Source organism: Bison bison, unplaced genomic scaffold (genome assembly GCF_000754665.1).
Source record: "Bison bison bison isolate TAMUID 2011002044 unplaced genomic scaffold, Bison_UMD1.0 scf7180017864302, whole genome shotgun sequence".
Taxonomy (NCBI): domain Eukaryota; kingdom Metazoa; phylum Chordata; class Mammalia; order Artiodactyla; family Bovidae; genus Bison; species Bison bison.
In genome coordinates this window covers 1,890,326-1,905,307 of record NW_011494874.1, presented here as the reverse complement: position 1 = coordinate 1,905,307, position 14,982 = coordinate 1,890,326, and the positions used below count along the sequence as shown (strand labels likewise).

Here is a 14,982-nt window from a genome sequence, read left to right as displayed (position 1 = left end):
AGGAAGCATCCCAAGTTCACATTAGCAAATCAGTGAAAACTGATTTGGAGGGGTGAAGAAATTAACATAAATGCAAGGCACCTGTGATGTTATTTGTAGCGAGAAATGTTACCACTCTTAACTTAAAAAAATAATAAAGGAAATGTTGCTCAACACGAAGAACAACGCTGTCCAGCCAGTGCTGCAAGTGCCCCTTCCGTGTTCCTCTTGCTCTTAGATCAGCGATCTCACTCCGCACACTGTCAGGCTTCCGGGTGGTGCCCTGGGGCCCGTCCAGGCCCCTGTCACGGGGGCTCCCGGCCAAACCCGCGGGCTACAGCAGTTTGTCTCATATTGTGCTTTTTAGTTGATGCTCTCTTTGGGGCTCAAGGTTGCTCTTTAATATGTCTGAAAACAAGAATGTCAGTGTTAACTCGTCTATAAACAGTTTAAAGTAAACCACTGTCAGTCATGGGCAGAATTCAAAATCCATTCTTTTTTTATTTTGCTTCATAGAAGTAATTGTAAAAATTGGGTCAAATCCGGGGTCGTGGTTTATTACTTCGAGAGTCAATACCAGTCTTGACTACCAAACGCTGAAGTGTGATACACCGACAGTGTCAGCCCCGGGTAGCTTTTACTGTCTGATCCACGTTACGTGGTAATCAGAACAGTCCGGTCAGGTACGGGCTGTACCCGTCATACCTTTTTTCCCCTTTCAAGGTTAGCAATGCTTTATGGCTGATTCATGTTGATGTTTGACAGAAGACAACAAAATTCTGTAAAGCAATTATCCTTCAACTAAAAAATAAATAGTTTTTTTTAAAAAAAGATTAGCGATGCTAACATAATAGTTTTTAGAGAGTTTATTTTTCAATTACAAAAATAACTCATTCTGTAGAGACCCAACGTACACAAGGGTAAAAAGCATATTCTCCCACCACCACCTCCACTCATTTTTATCCCCCAGTGGTACAGTCTATTAACACAGCAGAAAGTACTGAAGGTTTTTAAAATATGGTGACCAACAAGAACCTAAATTAACCTGCATTCAGAAAACACGGGAGGGACTTACCTGGTGATCCAGTGGTTAAGAATTTGCCTTGCAGTGCAGAGGACACGAGTTCAATCCCTGGTCAGGGCTCAGGGAACTAAGATCCCATATGCCATGGAGCTGCTGAGCCCGTGTGCCACAGCTACTGAGCCCAGGCACCACAGCTAGAGAGCCTGTGCACCACAGCAAAAGATCCCGCCTGCCAAGCAAAGACCTGATGCAGCCAAATAAATCAGTGAACATAAGGAAATATCTGATGGGGCTGTGGGTGCAATATTTTTCACTCGATTTGATTGATCTAATATAGTTTTTTTAAAAAACAATAAAGTTGTAAATGTAGCCAAATGAGGTTTTAAAACACGAGGTCATGAGATTTTGCTCACAAACTTTAAACTGTAAACAAAAATATTTAATACTGTAAAGATTGAAGGCAGGAGGAGAAGGGGACGACAGAGGATGAGATGGTTGGATGGCATCACTGACTCGATGGACGTGAGTCTGAGTGAACTCCGGGAGTTGGTGATGGACAGGGAGGCCTGGCGTGCTGCGGTTCATGGGGTCACAAAGAGTCGGACACGACTGAGCGACTGAACTGAACACCTTAGCCATCTGGAACCCTGGAAGAATTGACAGTTTCAGCAAGTTGAGATTTTCTTGGTTTTTTTAGAAGGATATTTATAGGTAGAAATTTTATGAAGAAAAAAGATTTTACTCTGCTCTTGCTTCTTATTGCAATAGGATTGTTTCAGAGTTCTGGTGACAGCTGAGTCATCATGTAGTTTTTAGGGGTAAATACGGGCTTCTCGGTTCTCTACAGTGTGAGAAAGCCAAAGTTTCCACGTACACGAGCTGTGACTACAAAATGTGCTCATTCAAGGTGTTTCTAGCAAAGTGGAGGGTGAGTGCAGGTGTGGAATTGAGTGAGGACTGAAGTCAAGCTCAGAGGTCATTAAGAAAATGAAGCTTTTCATTGAAGAGGGCTGGATGTTTGATTGTAAAGAGACCCAGACATTGTAGTGACTATTACTCATCTAAGTGATTCAACAGCCACCTAGACTCAGGATGTCTGTGGTCATAGTTCTGTCCCTCAGTCCTGAGTAGCCTTCAGGCAGCACGCCCTCACTCCTTGGACCAGCTGTGCAGTGTGGGGGCTCGGGGAGCTTCCCAGGAAGTGGGAGGCTGTGCTGAGTGCCTGCTAGTTGCAGGGTTCCACACTGGGCACTGGAGGGTACCGAGAACCAGGGGACATCCACCTGGCACCTGCTCTCAGCAAGCAGTCCGATGCGGAAGAAATGCCCAGTGAGGGAGCTGACCGTTCAAGGCAGGAGGAGCTAAATGACGACCAGGAGTGCGTCCTGTCTGACCAGGAAGTGAGCAGGCCAAGCGAGAACTCCAAACAGGAGGGGCAGCTGGTGGAGGAAAGGGAGGTGAGGTGGGTTGGGGGAGCTGATGCGAGGAGAGGCGGGTGGAAGCAGGGAAGCCAGGGCCACCAGGGCACCCACTTGCGGTGCTGGCTTCTATGGGGCGGGGGTTTCAACAGCTTTGGTCTCAGGACCCTCTCACGCTCCTCAGAACTATGTGGAGAGCTTCTGTTTATGCAGGCTTAACTACTGATATTGACCACATTAAAAATTAAACCAGAGAGGGTGGTATCATTTTCTATTTTGAAAGTCTTTTTAATGTCTGACTTACGAGGAGAGAGCTGGATTCTGCGGCCTGCCTCTGCATCCAGCCTGTTGCCATGTGTTTGGGTTAAAACAATGCTTCCGGGAAGACACATGATTGGGAAGGGAGGAGCGTTTCAGTAGGCTTTTCAGATCGTTATGGACATTTTCTTTGATACCACAGCAAAAAGTAAGCAGTGAGAGGTTTCTTGAAGGATTCTGCAGCATGGACTCTGAAACCACAGTAATAGGCTCCTGTACACCTTATCAAATTAAGACCTGGTGGGCTGCTTCACCCTCCGAATGGCTATTTTACCCTTAACTGATAGTGTAACACCAGTGTGATCTTGTGGAAACTCTTGGTTCACTGTGTCAGGCAGATCTTGGACACATTTCAGTCAATGGGTCAATAGATCCTGTTTGTTAATATCACCACCGATTTCCTCTTCACCCCAGAAAGCTGTCACACTCACACGGGCAGATCGGGGCTTTCCAACACCTCCCAGAACGTCGCACAGAGCTCCATCATTTCCCAGTCCTACACTGACCCTCCGTGCCTGCATCTCGTTTCTGTTGTGTCATTGTAAAGATTACGTGAGAAAAGTATGTGTGATGTGTATAAAGCTTTCGGTGCGACCCCCGGCCCAGGCGAGCACTCCGTCAGTAACACCGCTATTGTTTGCGCTGTTTCTGCGTTGCTGTTGTCGTATGTGACACGTGTTGACCGTCACCCACGCTGACAGAGGATACGGGGCACCAGGGTGGGTGGAGACCCCCACTGTGTGCATGGAACAGCGCATTTGGGCAGCTCCACAGCGATGGCCCTTGCTGCTTGCCAGCTGGCCGAGGGACAGCCACCACGCCCTCCCCCGTAAATCTAGAGCAACAGCGGGCCCGGGGGGCACCCCTCCTGTGACCCCTCACCTGCCGTGTGCAGCAGGCCCTGGTGCCCCTCACCCCACACCAGAGCTGTGGTTTGCCTCCTGTTCCACTGCCCAGCATCCTGCCAGCATCTGATATGGCTTCAGGGTCACGTTTGTTGAATGCAAGCACTTAATTAGAATTTTATTTTGAACAGTACTCTGGACATGGCTTCAGAGAGTTAAGAAACATAGAAACTTTGTCATATGAAACATATGATATGAGCAGCGACTAGCTTATTTTTTCCTTTCATTGTCTTTAAGGAATGTATAATCTCTATTCACTCCTACCCCATCTCTTGTTTCTCAAATCTCAATAGAGATTCAAAAGTTGTAGAAAACTTAAAAGCGCGTCACAGTAATTCTGGGTTAAGCATTGTTGTGATCGATAATACTTTGCTTTCTCCTTTTCAGATGTTCCTCCTGCTGATCAAGAGAAGCTTTTTATCCAGAAGTTACGTCAGTGTTGTGTCCTCTTTGACTTTGTTTCCGATCCACTAAGTGACCTAAAGTGGAAGGAAGTAAAACGAGCTGCTTTAAGTGAGATGGTAGAATATATCACCCATAATCGGAATGTGATCACAGAGCCTATTTACCCAGAAGTAGTCCATATGGTAAGTAATTGCCGTTTAACCAGCGTGCCCAACCCTCGGTTACAAGCTGAACTCTGACTTGCTTAGAATAAGCTAAGACGTTTAAGCCTAACATGACATTTGCTACCAAAAAAAATCCTCCTGTTCAAAAATGTGTACTGGCACCTGGAGGAATGAACATCGACTACGGTGAGGGGACTCGAAGGACCGCTGTGCCCTGCGTGTGTTAACTCACCTGCTCCTCACAGCCACCACGTGGGGTAGAAATGTCAGAACTTTCATTTTTTTCTTAACTGTCTTACCCTCTTTAACAGTGCCCGTGCATAATTCAGAAGTAAGCGTGTGGTCCGCACATTGGCAGGAAAATGCTGATGCTTGGGAGGAGGTGAAATAGTGGTGGGGCCAAGCCAGAGTCAGGACAGTCCTCCCTGATTGGCGGGTTCACCGTTGGTTTCATTTGACTCCCAAATCCCTGTCTGAGTCTCAGACTCTCCAGCCCGTTTCTAGGTCCTTTGCAGGTCCCGCTGTGACCTCAGTCAGTACCATCTAGAAACATTTCATGTGATACCATTTTTAAAACTCTAATGTTTAATGCTGAACTCCAGTTATCTGTTGCATTTTTTTTGAATTGTTATTTTATCTGTCTTGATAACTAGGGAATCCTTGTGGCTTAATATAAAATTTTAAATCCTGATTTCCATTGAAATCTACTCCTTGATAACTAGGGAATCCTTGTGGCTTAATATAAAATTTTAAATCCTGATTTCCATTGAACTCTCTAAGTTTCTGATTCTTTTCCCCTAAAGCTATATATTTCAAAATTGACTAGGCTCATTGACCTAAAATATGTTTCTTCTTATATTAGTATGTGTGCTTTGGAAGAAAAGAAATGTAAGTCACGTTCTTTGTGTAATTCATAATCTATTGTATCCAAAGTTGAGATCAACTTGCTTCCTTTATTTTGGTTAACTCTTAAAGGTCAGACTTTACCAGCCTGTTGTCCGCCTAGGGCTGTGAGGTCCGTTTGGGTTCCTCCCCAGACGCCTACCTGAAGAACCATCACAAGCCTATTGTTCAGCCACTAAGTCGTGTCCGACTCTTGGCAACCCCATGGGCTGCAGCACGCCAGGCCTCCCTGTCCTTCACTATCCCCTGGCAGGTGTATACTGATCAGTAAATCCTTTAAAGCTTCTCTCATCCAGACTAAGGAAAATCAGGGAATGTCTTTTTCTCTCCTTAACTTCCACTCTTAGTTACTATGGAAGGGCCTCCCAAACCCCAGAATCGCAAAGAGAAATCTCTAATCTTTTCTAACACTTAGATAATTCTGTTCAAAAATCAAAAAAAAGATGTTTTGCAGTCCTCCTGGAACCTTTTTTTTTTTTAATGTCTCAGGGTAGGGATATAACTGTGTCTTCTAAAATGATTAAAAAATCATTAGTCCCTACATCGTGTGATGAATATTCCCCTTTCTCCATTGACTTTAAATGCTGCTTTACTGTATATTAAATGTATTCTATTTTTGAATTATGCTATGCTAAGTCACTTCAGTTGTGTCCGACTCTGTGTGACCCCATAGACAGCAGCCCACCAGGCTCCCCCGTCCCTGGGATTCTCCAGGCAAGAACACTGGAGTGGGTTGCCATTTCCTTCTCCAATGCATGAAAGTGAAAAGTGAAAGTGAAGTCGCTCAATTGTGTCTGACTCTTAGCGACCTCATGGACTGCAGCCCACCAGGCTCCTCCGTCCGTGGGATTTTCTAGGCAAGAGTACTGGAGTGGGGTGCCATTGTGTATCTAAATGGCATCTATTATAAACACTCAATATATTCTGTATTAGATGACCCGTGTGGAAGCTTCTTCTGTTTGGACGGAGCCTGGGCTGCCAGCAGCCCCTGAGTCCCGCTCTCTCCCCGGGAGGGAGGGGGTCCGCAAGGGGCATCGAGGCCCAGGCTGGCCGGGTGTGGACTGGATGCCAGACCTGCACTGCCTGCGGGCCCCAGTCTGTCCTGGGTCTTTCACTGAGGCGTCGTGTTACCAGAACCACTTAGCATGCCTTGAGCTCTTGAGACTTGTTTCAGATGAAGTGATCGTTACTTCTTGCCTCCCTGTTAAAACCGTGTCCTAATAACCAGGCTCGCCCGCCATCTTAGCTTTGTTCCCCTCCAGGCAATGCAGGCCGTCTTCAGAGTCCTGGGCATCTTGCCTCTAATGCACATAGCAGACACTTGCTGAGCATCCCCTGAGCACATTTTTAGGTGAGGAAATAAGAGTGGTGAGCAAGATGTGCGCCCTCCCAGAGCTGGGATCAGTAACGTGTCGTTTTTGGTTAAGGTGAGGCCATGAAAGAAGGGGAAGTGGGGAGAGAGTAGAGTTGCAGGACCACCCACGTGGTGGGAAGAGGTGCAGAGAGAAACCTGGTACGAGGTGAGTTAGACCGTCCCACGAAGGTGCGAGAAGGAGGTGCTTTCCCGTGTCGCTGAGGACAGGGACGGTCGTTCTGTGCTCTGTCTCTGACTTCGGCGAGGGCAGGAGAGCACAGCCGGCCTTCCCTCGAGGAGGGGCGGGGAGGGGGCACCCCTGTTGATGGGTTAATGAGAGTGAGGGAGGGTTTGCGCTGTGTCTGCTCTCGCTGTTTCGCTTGGTAGACGGAGAGTGCTGAGGAAAGACACAATGTAAAAGTGTGGTGGGGATGGCGCCAGCAGCCTGTCTGACCCTCTCAGAAGCAGAGCGGGTGCAGGACTCAAGAGCCGACAGAAGGCCTCCGCCGCGCAGCGCCCGGACCCGGCGGGGCAGGCGGAGAGGTGGGCCCCTTCGCAGTTCCATCCCAACGCCCCTGGTGTGCTCACCATGAGCCTTGCTTGAAGGGTTGCCTGGTGTGTGTTTTGCTTTTTTCTTTTTTGGCTGCACCACATGGCTCTTGGGATCCTAATCCCCTAACCAGGGATCGAGCCCTTGTACCTTGCAGTGGAAACATGGAGTCTTCACCACTGGACTGCGAAGGGAGTCCCTGTCTTAATATTTTTACAGACATTTATTCCTACTGACTTTGAAGAATCCAAAACTCTAGAGATGTGTTCTTTATGCTTACATCTTTTAAATACGTTGCCTATTACACTGGGCTGCTATATTTTTTTAACAGATTTATTGACGGGCAATTCATAAGTACAATCCACCCCTTTAAGATGTACAATTCAGTCTAGTCTGTTCACAGGGTTGTGCAGGCATCAGCACATATAATTTTGTAATATTTTCATCCCCCTAAAAAATATCCTGTACCCATTAACAGTTACTGCCACTCTTCCTAACTCCTCACCGCTGTCCCGGGTAACCACTCCTCTAATTCCTCCCTCTGTAGATTGGCCTAACCTGGATATTTCTTAGAAATGGAATTACACAGTACACGACCTTCTTTTACTTTGCATAATGTTCTCACGTTTCATTGATGTTGTAGCATGTGTCAGAACTTCTTTTTATTGCTGAATGATATTCCATTACATGAATATATACTCCACGTTTTATTTATCTGTTTATCCATTGGTGGACATTTGTGTCATTTCTGCTACTTAACAGTGGTGACTAATGCCCCTGTGAGCATTCATGTACAGACTTCTGTGTACATACATGTCTTCATTTCTCTGGAGTGTTTACCCAGGAGTGGAACGCTAGGTCCCGTGCTAACACTGTGTGTTTAGCGTTTTGGAGAGCTGCCAGACTGCTTCCCAAAGTGGCTGCCCCGTTTCACGTTCCCAGCAGCAGGGTATGAGGGCTGCAGTTTCCCCCCCTCTCCCGTACTTGTTACTGCCCGTCTGTTTGATGGTGGCCATCCTGGTAGGTATGAGCTAGGATCTCACTGGCGTTCTGGTTAGTGTTTCCCTCTTGGCTAATGACGTTTAGCACTTTTCATGTGAGCTGTGTCTTTCTATTATACGTCATTCAACGGAAATTAAATGAAGCTTATAGATCATCAAGCCCGACCTTTATTTTCCAGATTAAAATAGCTTAGGTTCAGGGAGATGAGGATGAAAAGGGAACAATACCCAGGGGGGAAGTTCCTGGAGTCTAGATTCTTGGGCTAAATTACATAAACTCCATTATCTCAATATTTCGGCCATTTTTAAAATACAGTCAGCCATCTGGTATTTAATTAACTTATCTAATTAATCCTTTTTTCAGGCTTTGGCATTTTTCTCATAGCAAAACCAAGTTAATAGCATAGCCTCTTCTTTCACAGAATACCATTTATACTTGAACGACTAACAAAAAGGTTATTCAGACTTGGGTTTTCAGGGAGCATCTTCTCACAAAATAAAATGAAAATGTCACTTTAAGGAAGATAACTGATGATGTTTGTTGTCAGTGATTAAAATTTGAGCATTCAAAAAGAAAATTCAAGCTCTCAGGAGAAATTCTGAATTTTGGAAGATTTGTATCTGCCAGTGCAGACTTCAGCTTCCCAGTGCTGCAAGCTGTCCTGCTGAGACTGGCGTCGATACCAATGAGTGGGATCCTTAGTATACACAATGAAAGGAACTAGACAGTCCTGTGAATATATTAAAAACAATCAAGTTGTACATTTTAAAGGGGTGGATTGTATGATATGTGAATGTCTCAATAAACCTGTTTTTAAAAAGCATGGCACTTCAGTCTAATAGGCAATTTGTTTACAATACATTAACACACATAATTCAGTGAGGCCAGTATTTTCCAAATGACGAACAGATGATATTATAAAATCATTCACTGGCCGGAGAGCCATTTAGAGTGCAAGACACATCATGGGGTTTTCAGGAATTAGAGACCCCTCTAATTGATAAGATTTAGGATTCCACAGAATAGGTAACCTTTAGTGGACTGCTGCTGCTGCTGCTGCTAAGTCACGTCAGTCGTGTCCGACTCTGTGTGACCCCATAGACAGCAGCCCACCAGGCTCCCCCATCCCTGGGATTCTCCGGGCAAGAACCCTGGAGTGGGTTGCCATTGCCTTCTCCAGTGCATGAAAGTGAAAAGTGAAAGTGAAGTCGCTCAATTGTGTCTGACTCTTAGCAACCCCATGGACTGCAGCCTTCCAGGCTCCTCCATCCATGGGATTTTCCAGGCAAGAGTACTGGAGTGGGGTGCCATTGCCTTCTCCTTTAGTGAACTACCACTTGTCAAGTTTTGGTAAAGTATCAAAGAAATCCACAGTTATCTAGAAGAGCTATTGATCACACCCTTCGCTCTTCCAACTACGTATCTGCTGGAGACAGGTTTTTCTTCCTGTATTTCAACCAAGTGAACATTCTGAGCATAGCAGATATAAGAATTCAGCTTTGTGGTTTTTTTTTTTTTTTTTAATGAAACCAAATAGTAAAGACGTTTGCAAAAATGTGACACGGTGCCACTTTTTTCACTGAATTTGTTTTAGGAAATCTTTTTATTTAATATGAGTTGTTTTATGAAATAACTAATGTTAGTTATGAAAAATGTAGTTATTTTTATAAATTTATATTGACATAATGAGTTTATTATTTTTCAGTGAGCAAGTATTCTTTTTTAATTTCTCTGCTTTAATTTCCAATACTGTCCATATCCATAGACAGAACTCTAATAAGTAAAGTTCTTTGGATCCTCAATAACTCGCAGGAGTTTAAAGGGGTCCTGAGACCAAAAAGTGTGAGAAGCACTCCTCTCAAGGAGGTCTACCAGCACGGCCTGGGAGCGGCTCAGAAACGTTTCCCAGGGCATCGCTTTCCAGGGGCGTCGCGCTGAGTTTGCCAGCGTCTCCGGGTCACGCTGAATGGCCTGCCTGCCCCGCCCCCTGCCCCGCCCCCTGAGATGAAGCCTTCCGTGCAGCCTGTGACAACTCCAACTCCCCCTGGGCTCTCAGTTCCAGAGAATACGGTTTGCAGTGCCCCGCTTCTTCCGCGGAATTTAGCACAAGTCCTGGTCAGAGCTCAGTAACCCTCACTCGATAGTTTCCTGCCTCGGCGAGGGCACTAAGGCTAGTCTTAGTCACAGATGAATATAGCCTGCAGGTCAGAAAAGTTGTTTTGGTCACCGGTTGAGTGGAGTGGCTGGCTCAGAAGTGCTTCACATCAAGGTAGACCTCTCTGGAATCACCTATCTCGGTGGGGCTGGATTACTCCATAGAAGTCAGTGAATCGGACGCAGAGGCGCCCTTCCGCGGTCTGCCCTTACTGTCTCAGAGACAGACTATTCTAGAGGAGCGCAGAGCCAACTGTTAATAGTAGCTGCCTCCACGTGGTGTGTTTATGTGGGTTTTCCCCTTTTACTATATTTTTGTAATTTTAAAAAATTTCATATGATTATGTATCTCATTTGCCATCATCAAAAATCAGTAAATATGTTTTTACAAAAAAAAAAAAAAACCCTCGTGATGTGTAGTGTAACAGCAGTACTGTCCTTGTGGAGATCCATGTTGAGTTTTAGGGGAAGTGAGTGTATCACCATATTTTAACCTGTACTGCTTGTCAGTGACGAGATGGTGCCTTGCAAGTTTTCTTTTAGGCTTGGGGTTCAAGTCGGCATTTTCTAATAAGAGCAGAGCGTTTCTCTCTGGTCCTTACGGGAGGTTTCATGCCGAGTTCCCCTCAGTGATTGTCTTGTGTCCAGTAAGGACTGATGGTGGATACTCTCCTTCGGGGTTTATATCTGATGTTTGCAGTGTGTTCTGGAAAGTTTTATGTGTTGTAAGGGTAAAGATAGTTTGCAAATGAGAGGGGAAAGGGCATTTTGAATGAAAGGAGGTGGTATATTAAAAATGAAGCTTCAGTAGTCCGCAGATTTCTTTCAGGTGGTGATTTAAACCATCAGTTCAGTTCAGTCGCTCAGTCGTGTCCGACTCTTTGCGACCCCATGGACTGCAGCACGCCAGGCCGCCCTGTCCATTACCAACTCCCGGAGCTTACTCACTCATGTCCATCGAGTCAGTGATGCCATCCTCTGATCTCATCCTCTGTCGTCCCCTTCTCCTCCTACCCTCAATCTTCCCCAGCATCAGGGTCTTTTCAAATGAGTCAGCTCTTCGCATCAGGTGGCCAAAGTACTGGAGTTTCAGCTTCAGCATCAGTCCTTCCGATGAACAATGCATTCCCCTTTTTGCCTAGTTGTTTTTGTTTTACCAAAGTCACCGTAACATGGGGGTAAAGAAGCGCTTTCATCAGAGATGAGCTAAGGGGAGATGAAAACAGCAAGTGCTTATTGAAATCCAGAGAATGCTTGTTCTACCTTAAGTATCAGTGAGCCGTTTTTTGGAGATTTGTTCTTATTTTGAGAGAATTACCCTTTGTTTTGTTGGATGTATTAAAATTATTTTTAAATGTGTGCGTATTTTAAATAAGTGAAATAAATACAAAAAGAAAAAAAAAGTTAATCTTTGTCTTTACTCCACCCTTTCCTGGTTCTACCTAAACCCAGCCCTACCTCCAGCCAACCAACTTATATGTACCTTTTTTCCCAAAAGACTGCTAAGAAATTTTGGGAGATGATGGATACATTTATTATCTTGCATGATGTATTTCATGGATGTATGCGAATGTTAAATGTATCAAATTGTACAGTTGATGTACAGTTACACGTGTCAGTTGTACCTCACAAAAGCTGGAGTTTTTTAAGCTCCTAAATTGGTAGCTATTTCTTTTGATCTAGGAGCACCGTGAAGAAATTATGATGACATTTAGGGCATTGTGAACCAAGAAGGTTTGAGAACTTAGAACCTAGTAAATACCTTTCTGTAACATGTTTAAATTGATTTTAAATCTCCATATGGCAAAATTAACTTTTTCGTGAAGAGTTCTCTGAGATCTGACAAATATGTATAGTCATGTAACCACTCAGGGTAGAGAACAGTTTTATTGCCCTCCAAAAAAGCGCTGCGCGTTGCACCCTGCTCCTTTGAAATCAGACCTTCCCCTTATCCATTGCCTCTGGCGGCCACTAACCTCTCCCCCAGTTCTATTTGGCCTCTTGCAGGATGTCGTATAAATGGACTTGGACAGTATGTTGCCTTTTGAGTCTGGCTCCTTTAACTTAGCACAACAAGTTTGAAGTTATGTTTGAGCACGCAGGCGTGGGCTTGCTGGGTCATATCCTCGAGTACTTGTTTAACTTTCTAAGAAATTGCCAAACTGTTTTCCCGGGTCGACGTGCATTTTTTGTGCTCCCACCAGTCATGTGATAGTTCCAGTTGCTCCAGCTCCTTGTCAGCATTTGGTGTCTTCAGTCCTTTTATCTTATTTTGACTTTAAGCTGGAATTCCCTGATGGTTAACGATGCTGAGCATTTTTTCCTGTGTTTGCATATCTTCCTTGGGTAAGTGTGTGTTCATATCATTGGCCCATTTTTTGATTGGGTTGTTTTCTTACTGAGTTTGACACTTCTTTACATTTTCTGGATACAAACGCTTTGCCAGATACGTGATTTGCAAATCCTTTCTTTCAGTGTGTGGCTTGTCTTTTTATGTTAACAGTGTCTTACAGAGTTTTTCATTTAGGTCTAATTCATGATTTGTCTCTTTCACGGATACTGCTTTTGGTGTCATGTATAAGAACTCTTTGCCCCACCCAAACTCAAAAAATTTTCTCCTAAATATTTCTACTTTTACATTTAAATCTATGATCCATTTTCTCTTAGGTTCATTTTTTGGCCTATGGATGTCCAAGTGTTTGTTGAAGAGAATAACCGTTCTCCACTGAATTCCTTCCCACCTTCTTGATGTGGTCAATCAAAAATTGACCGTATTTGTGAGTGTGTTCCTGGACCCTGTATTCTCATCCACTGATCGAGGGATCTGCTCACCTCTACCATACTGTCTTCATGATTGTGAAGTGATAGTGTTAGTCGCTCAGTTGTGTCCGAATCTTTGTGTCCCTGTGGATTGTAACCTGCCAGGCTCCTCTGTCCATGGAATGCTCCAGGCAAGAATACTGGAATGGGTAGCCATTCCCTTCTCCAGGGGATCTTCCCAACACAGGGATTAAATCAGATCTCCTGCATTGCAGGCAGATTCTTTACCATCTGAGCCACTGAGGAAATCCATTAGCTTTGTATTAAATTTTGAGATCAAGTCCAACCTTTTTATTCTTCTTCAAATTGTTTAGCTTTTCTAGTTATTTTATCTCTCCAAATTAATTTTAGAATCAGCTTGTCTTTATTTACAAAATATCTTTCAAGGGTTTTAATTAGAATTGTATTGAATATGTACATTTGGAGAGAATTGGTATCTTAACAATATTGACCCTTTCAGTCTAGGAACACAGCATATCTCTGCATTTTGGTCATCTCTGAAGTTTTAAGCATGTAGATTCCCGTGTATTTTTTAGACTCATAAGTATTTCGTTTTTTGCTGCTGTTGTAATTGGAGTTTTTCATTCTCTCTTTCTGTTTTTGCAGTTGCATCACGTGCTTCATGTCATTCAGTGCACACGTATTAGTATTATTTATTAATTAAATTGTCCTTTATTACTGTAAAATGATCCATTTATCACAAGTAACATTATTTTCTACAAAACCTACTTTGTATGTTAGTATAGTCCCTCCAACTCTTTCTTGACTAGTGTTACCATGGCAAATCTTCTTCTTTCCTTTTACTTTTGACCAATGTGTATCTTTTTATTTAAAGTGGACTTATCGTAGACAGTATATGGTTGAGTCTTATACTTTTATTCAGTCAAGCAATCTCTGCCTTTTGATTGGGGTAGTCAAACCATTAACTTTCATTGTGAGTATTGATATTGTTGGGTTTAAATCTACCATTTTGCTATATTTTTTCCCTATTTATTCTATCTGGGTTTTGTTCCCTTTTCCTCTTTTTCTGCTTTCTTTTTGACCAATTGAATATTTTTTGTGATTACATTTTATCTCTTTTGTTGGCTTTTAAACTATCACTGTTTTTAAAAAAAAACTTTTTTTAATTTATTCTCGGCCGTGCTAGGTTTTCATTGCTTTGTGAGAGCTTTCTCTAGTTGCGGCAAGTAGGGGCTACTTGCACGGGCTTCTCGTTGTCGGGGCTTCTCCTGTGGAGTGCACGCGCCAGGCCTGGGCTTCGGGAGCTGCGACGTTGAGGCCCCAGCGTACATGGACTTGGTAGTTGCGGCTCGTGGGCTCTGGGGCGTGGACCGCGTAACTGTGGTTCACGCCCTTAGTTGCTCCACAGCATGTGAGGTCTTTCCGGACCAGGGATCAAGCCCATGTCCTCTGCACTGGCAGGCAGGTTCATATCCCCTGCACCACCAGGAAAGTCCTAAACTATGACTAGTGTTTGATCTCATGTATTTAGCTTTTCTAGAATGCATCTGTAACTCGTCACAGTTAGCCTTTAAGTGACTGTACACCGTGTCACGTAAATACGTTTACAGCAGCGGATCTCCATGTCTTCTCCCCCAGTTTTTCTGCTGTTGTTGCTGTACATCTTCTCCGTATGTTATAAACCCCATGGTATATTATTTTTAGGAATCTGTTCTATTTTAAAGAGATTTAAAAATTGTTAAACCCTTTTCAGTTCAGTTCAGTCTCTCAGTCGTGTCCAACTCTTTGTGACCCCATGAACTGCAGCACACCAGGCCTCCCTGTCCATCACCAACTCTCGCAGTCCACCCAAACCCATGTCCATTGAGTCAGTGATGCCATCCAACCATCTCATCCTCTGTCATCCCCTTCTCCTCCTCCCCTTAATCTTTCCCAGCATCAGGGTCTTTTCCAGTGAGTCAGTTCTTCGCATCAGGTGGCCAAAGTACTGGAGTTTCAGCTTCAACATCAGTCCTTCCAATGAAC

The 14,982-nt window shown here is 44.2% G+C and overlaps 1 protein-coding gene across 12 annotated transcripts in view; it reads left to right on the top strand.

Moving 5' to 3' along the window:
- Positions 1-14,982, top strand: part of PPP2R5C (protein phosphatase 2, regulatory subunit B', gamma) — a 98,639-nt gene that overhangs the window by 37,796 nt on the left and 45,861 nt on the right. For all 12 annotated transcript variants that reach the window (XM_010851344.1, XM_010851355.1, XM_010851343.1 and 9 more), the window contains exon 2: positions 4,032-4,231. In XM_010851344.1, the coding sequence (XP_010849646.1) occupies positions 4,032-4,231 (200 nt within the window). The remainder of the gene's footprint in view (positions 1-4,031; positions 4,232-14,982) is intronic.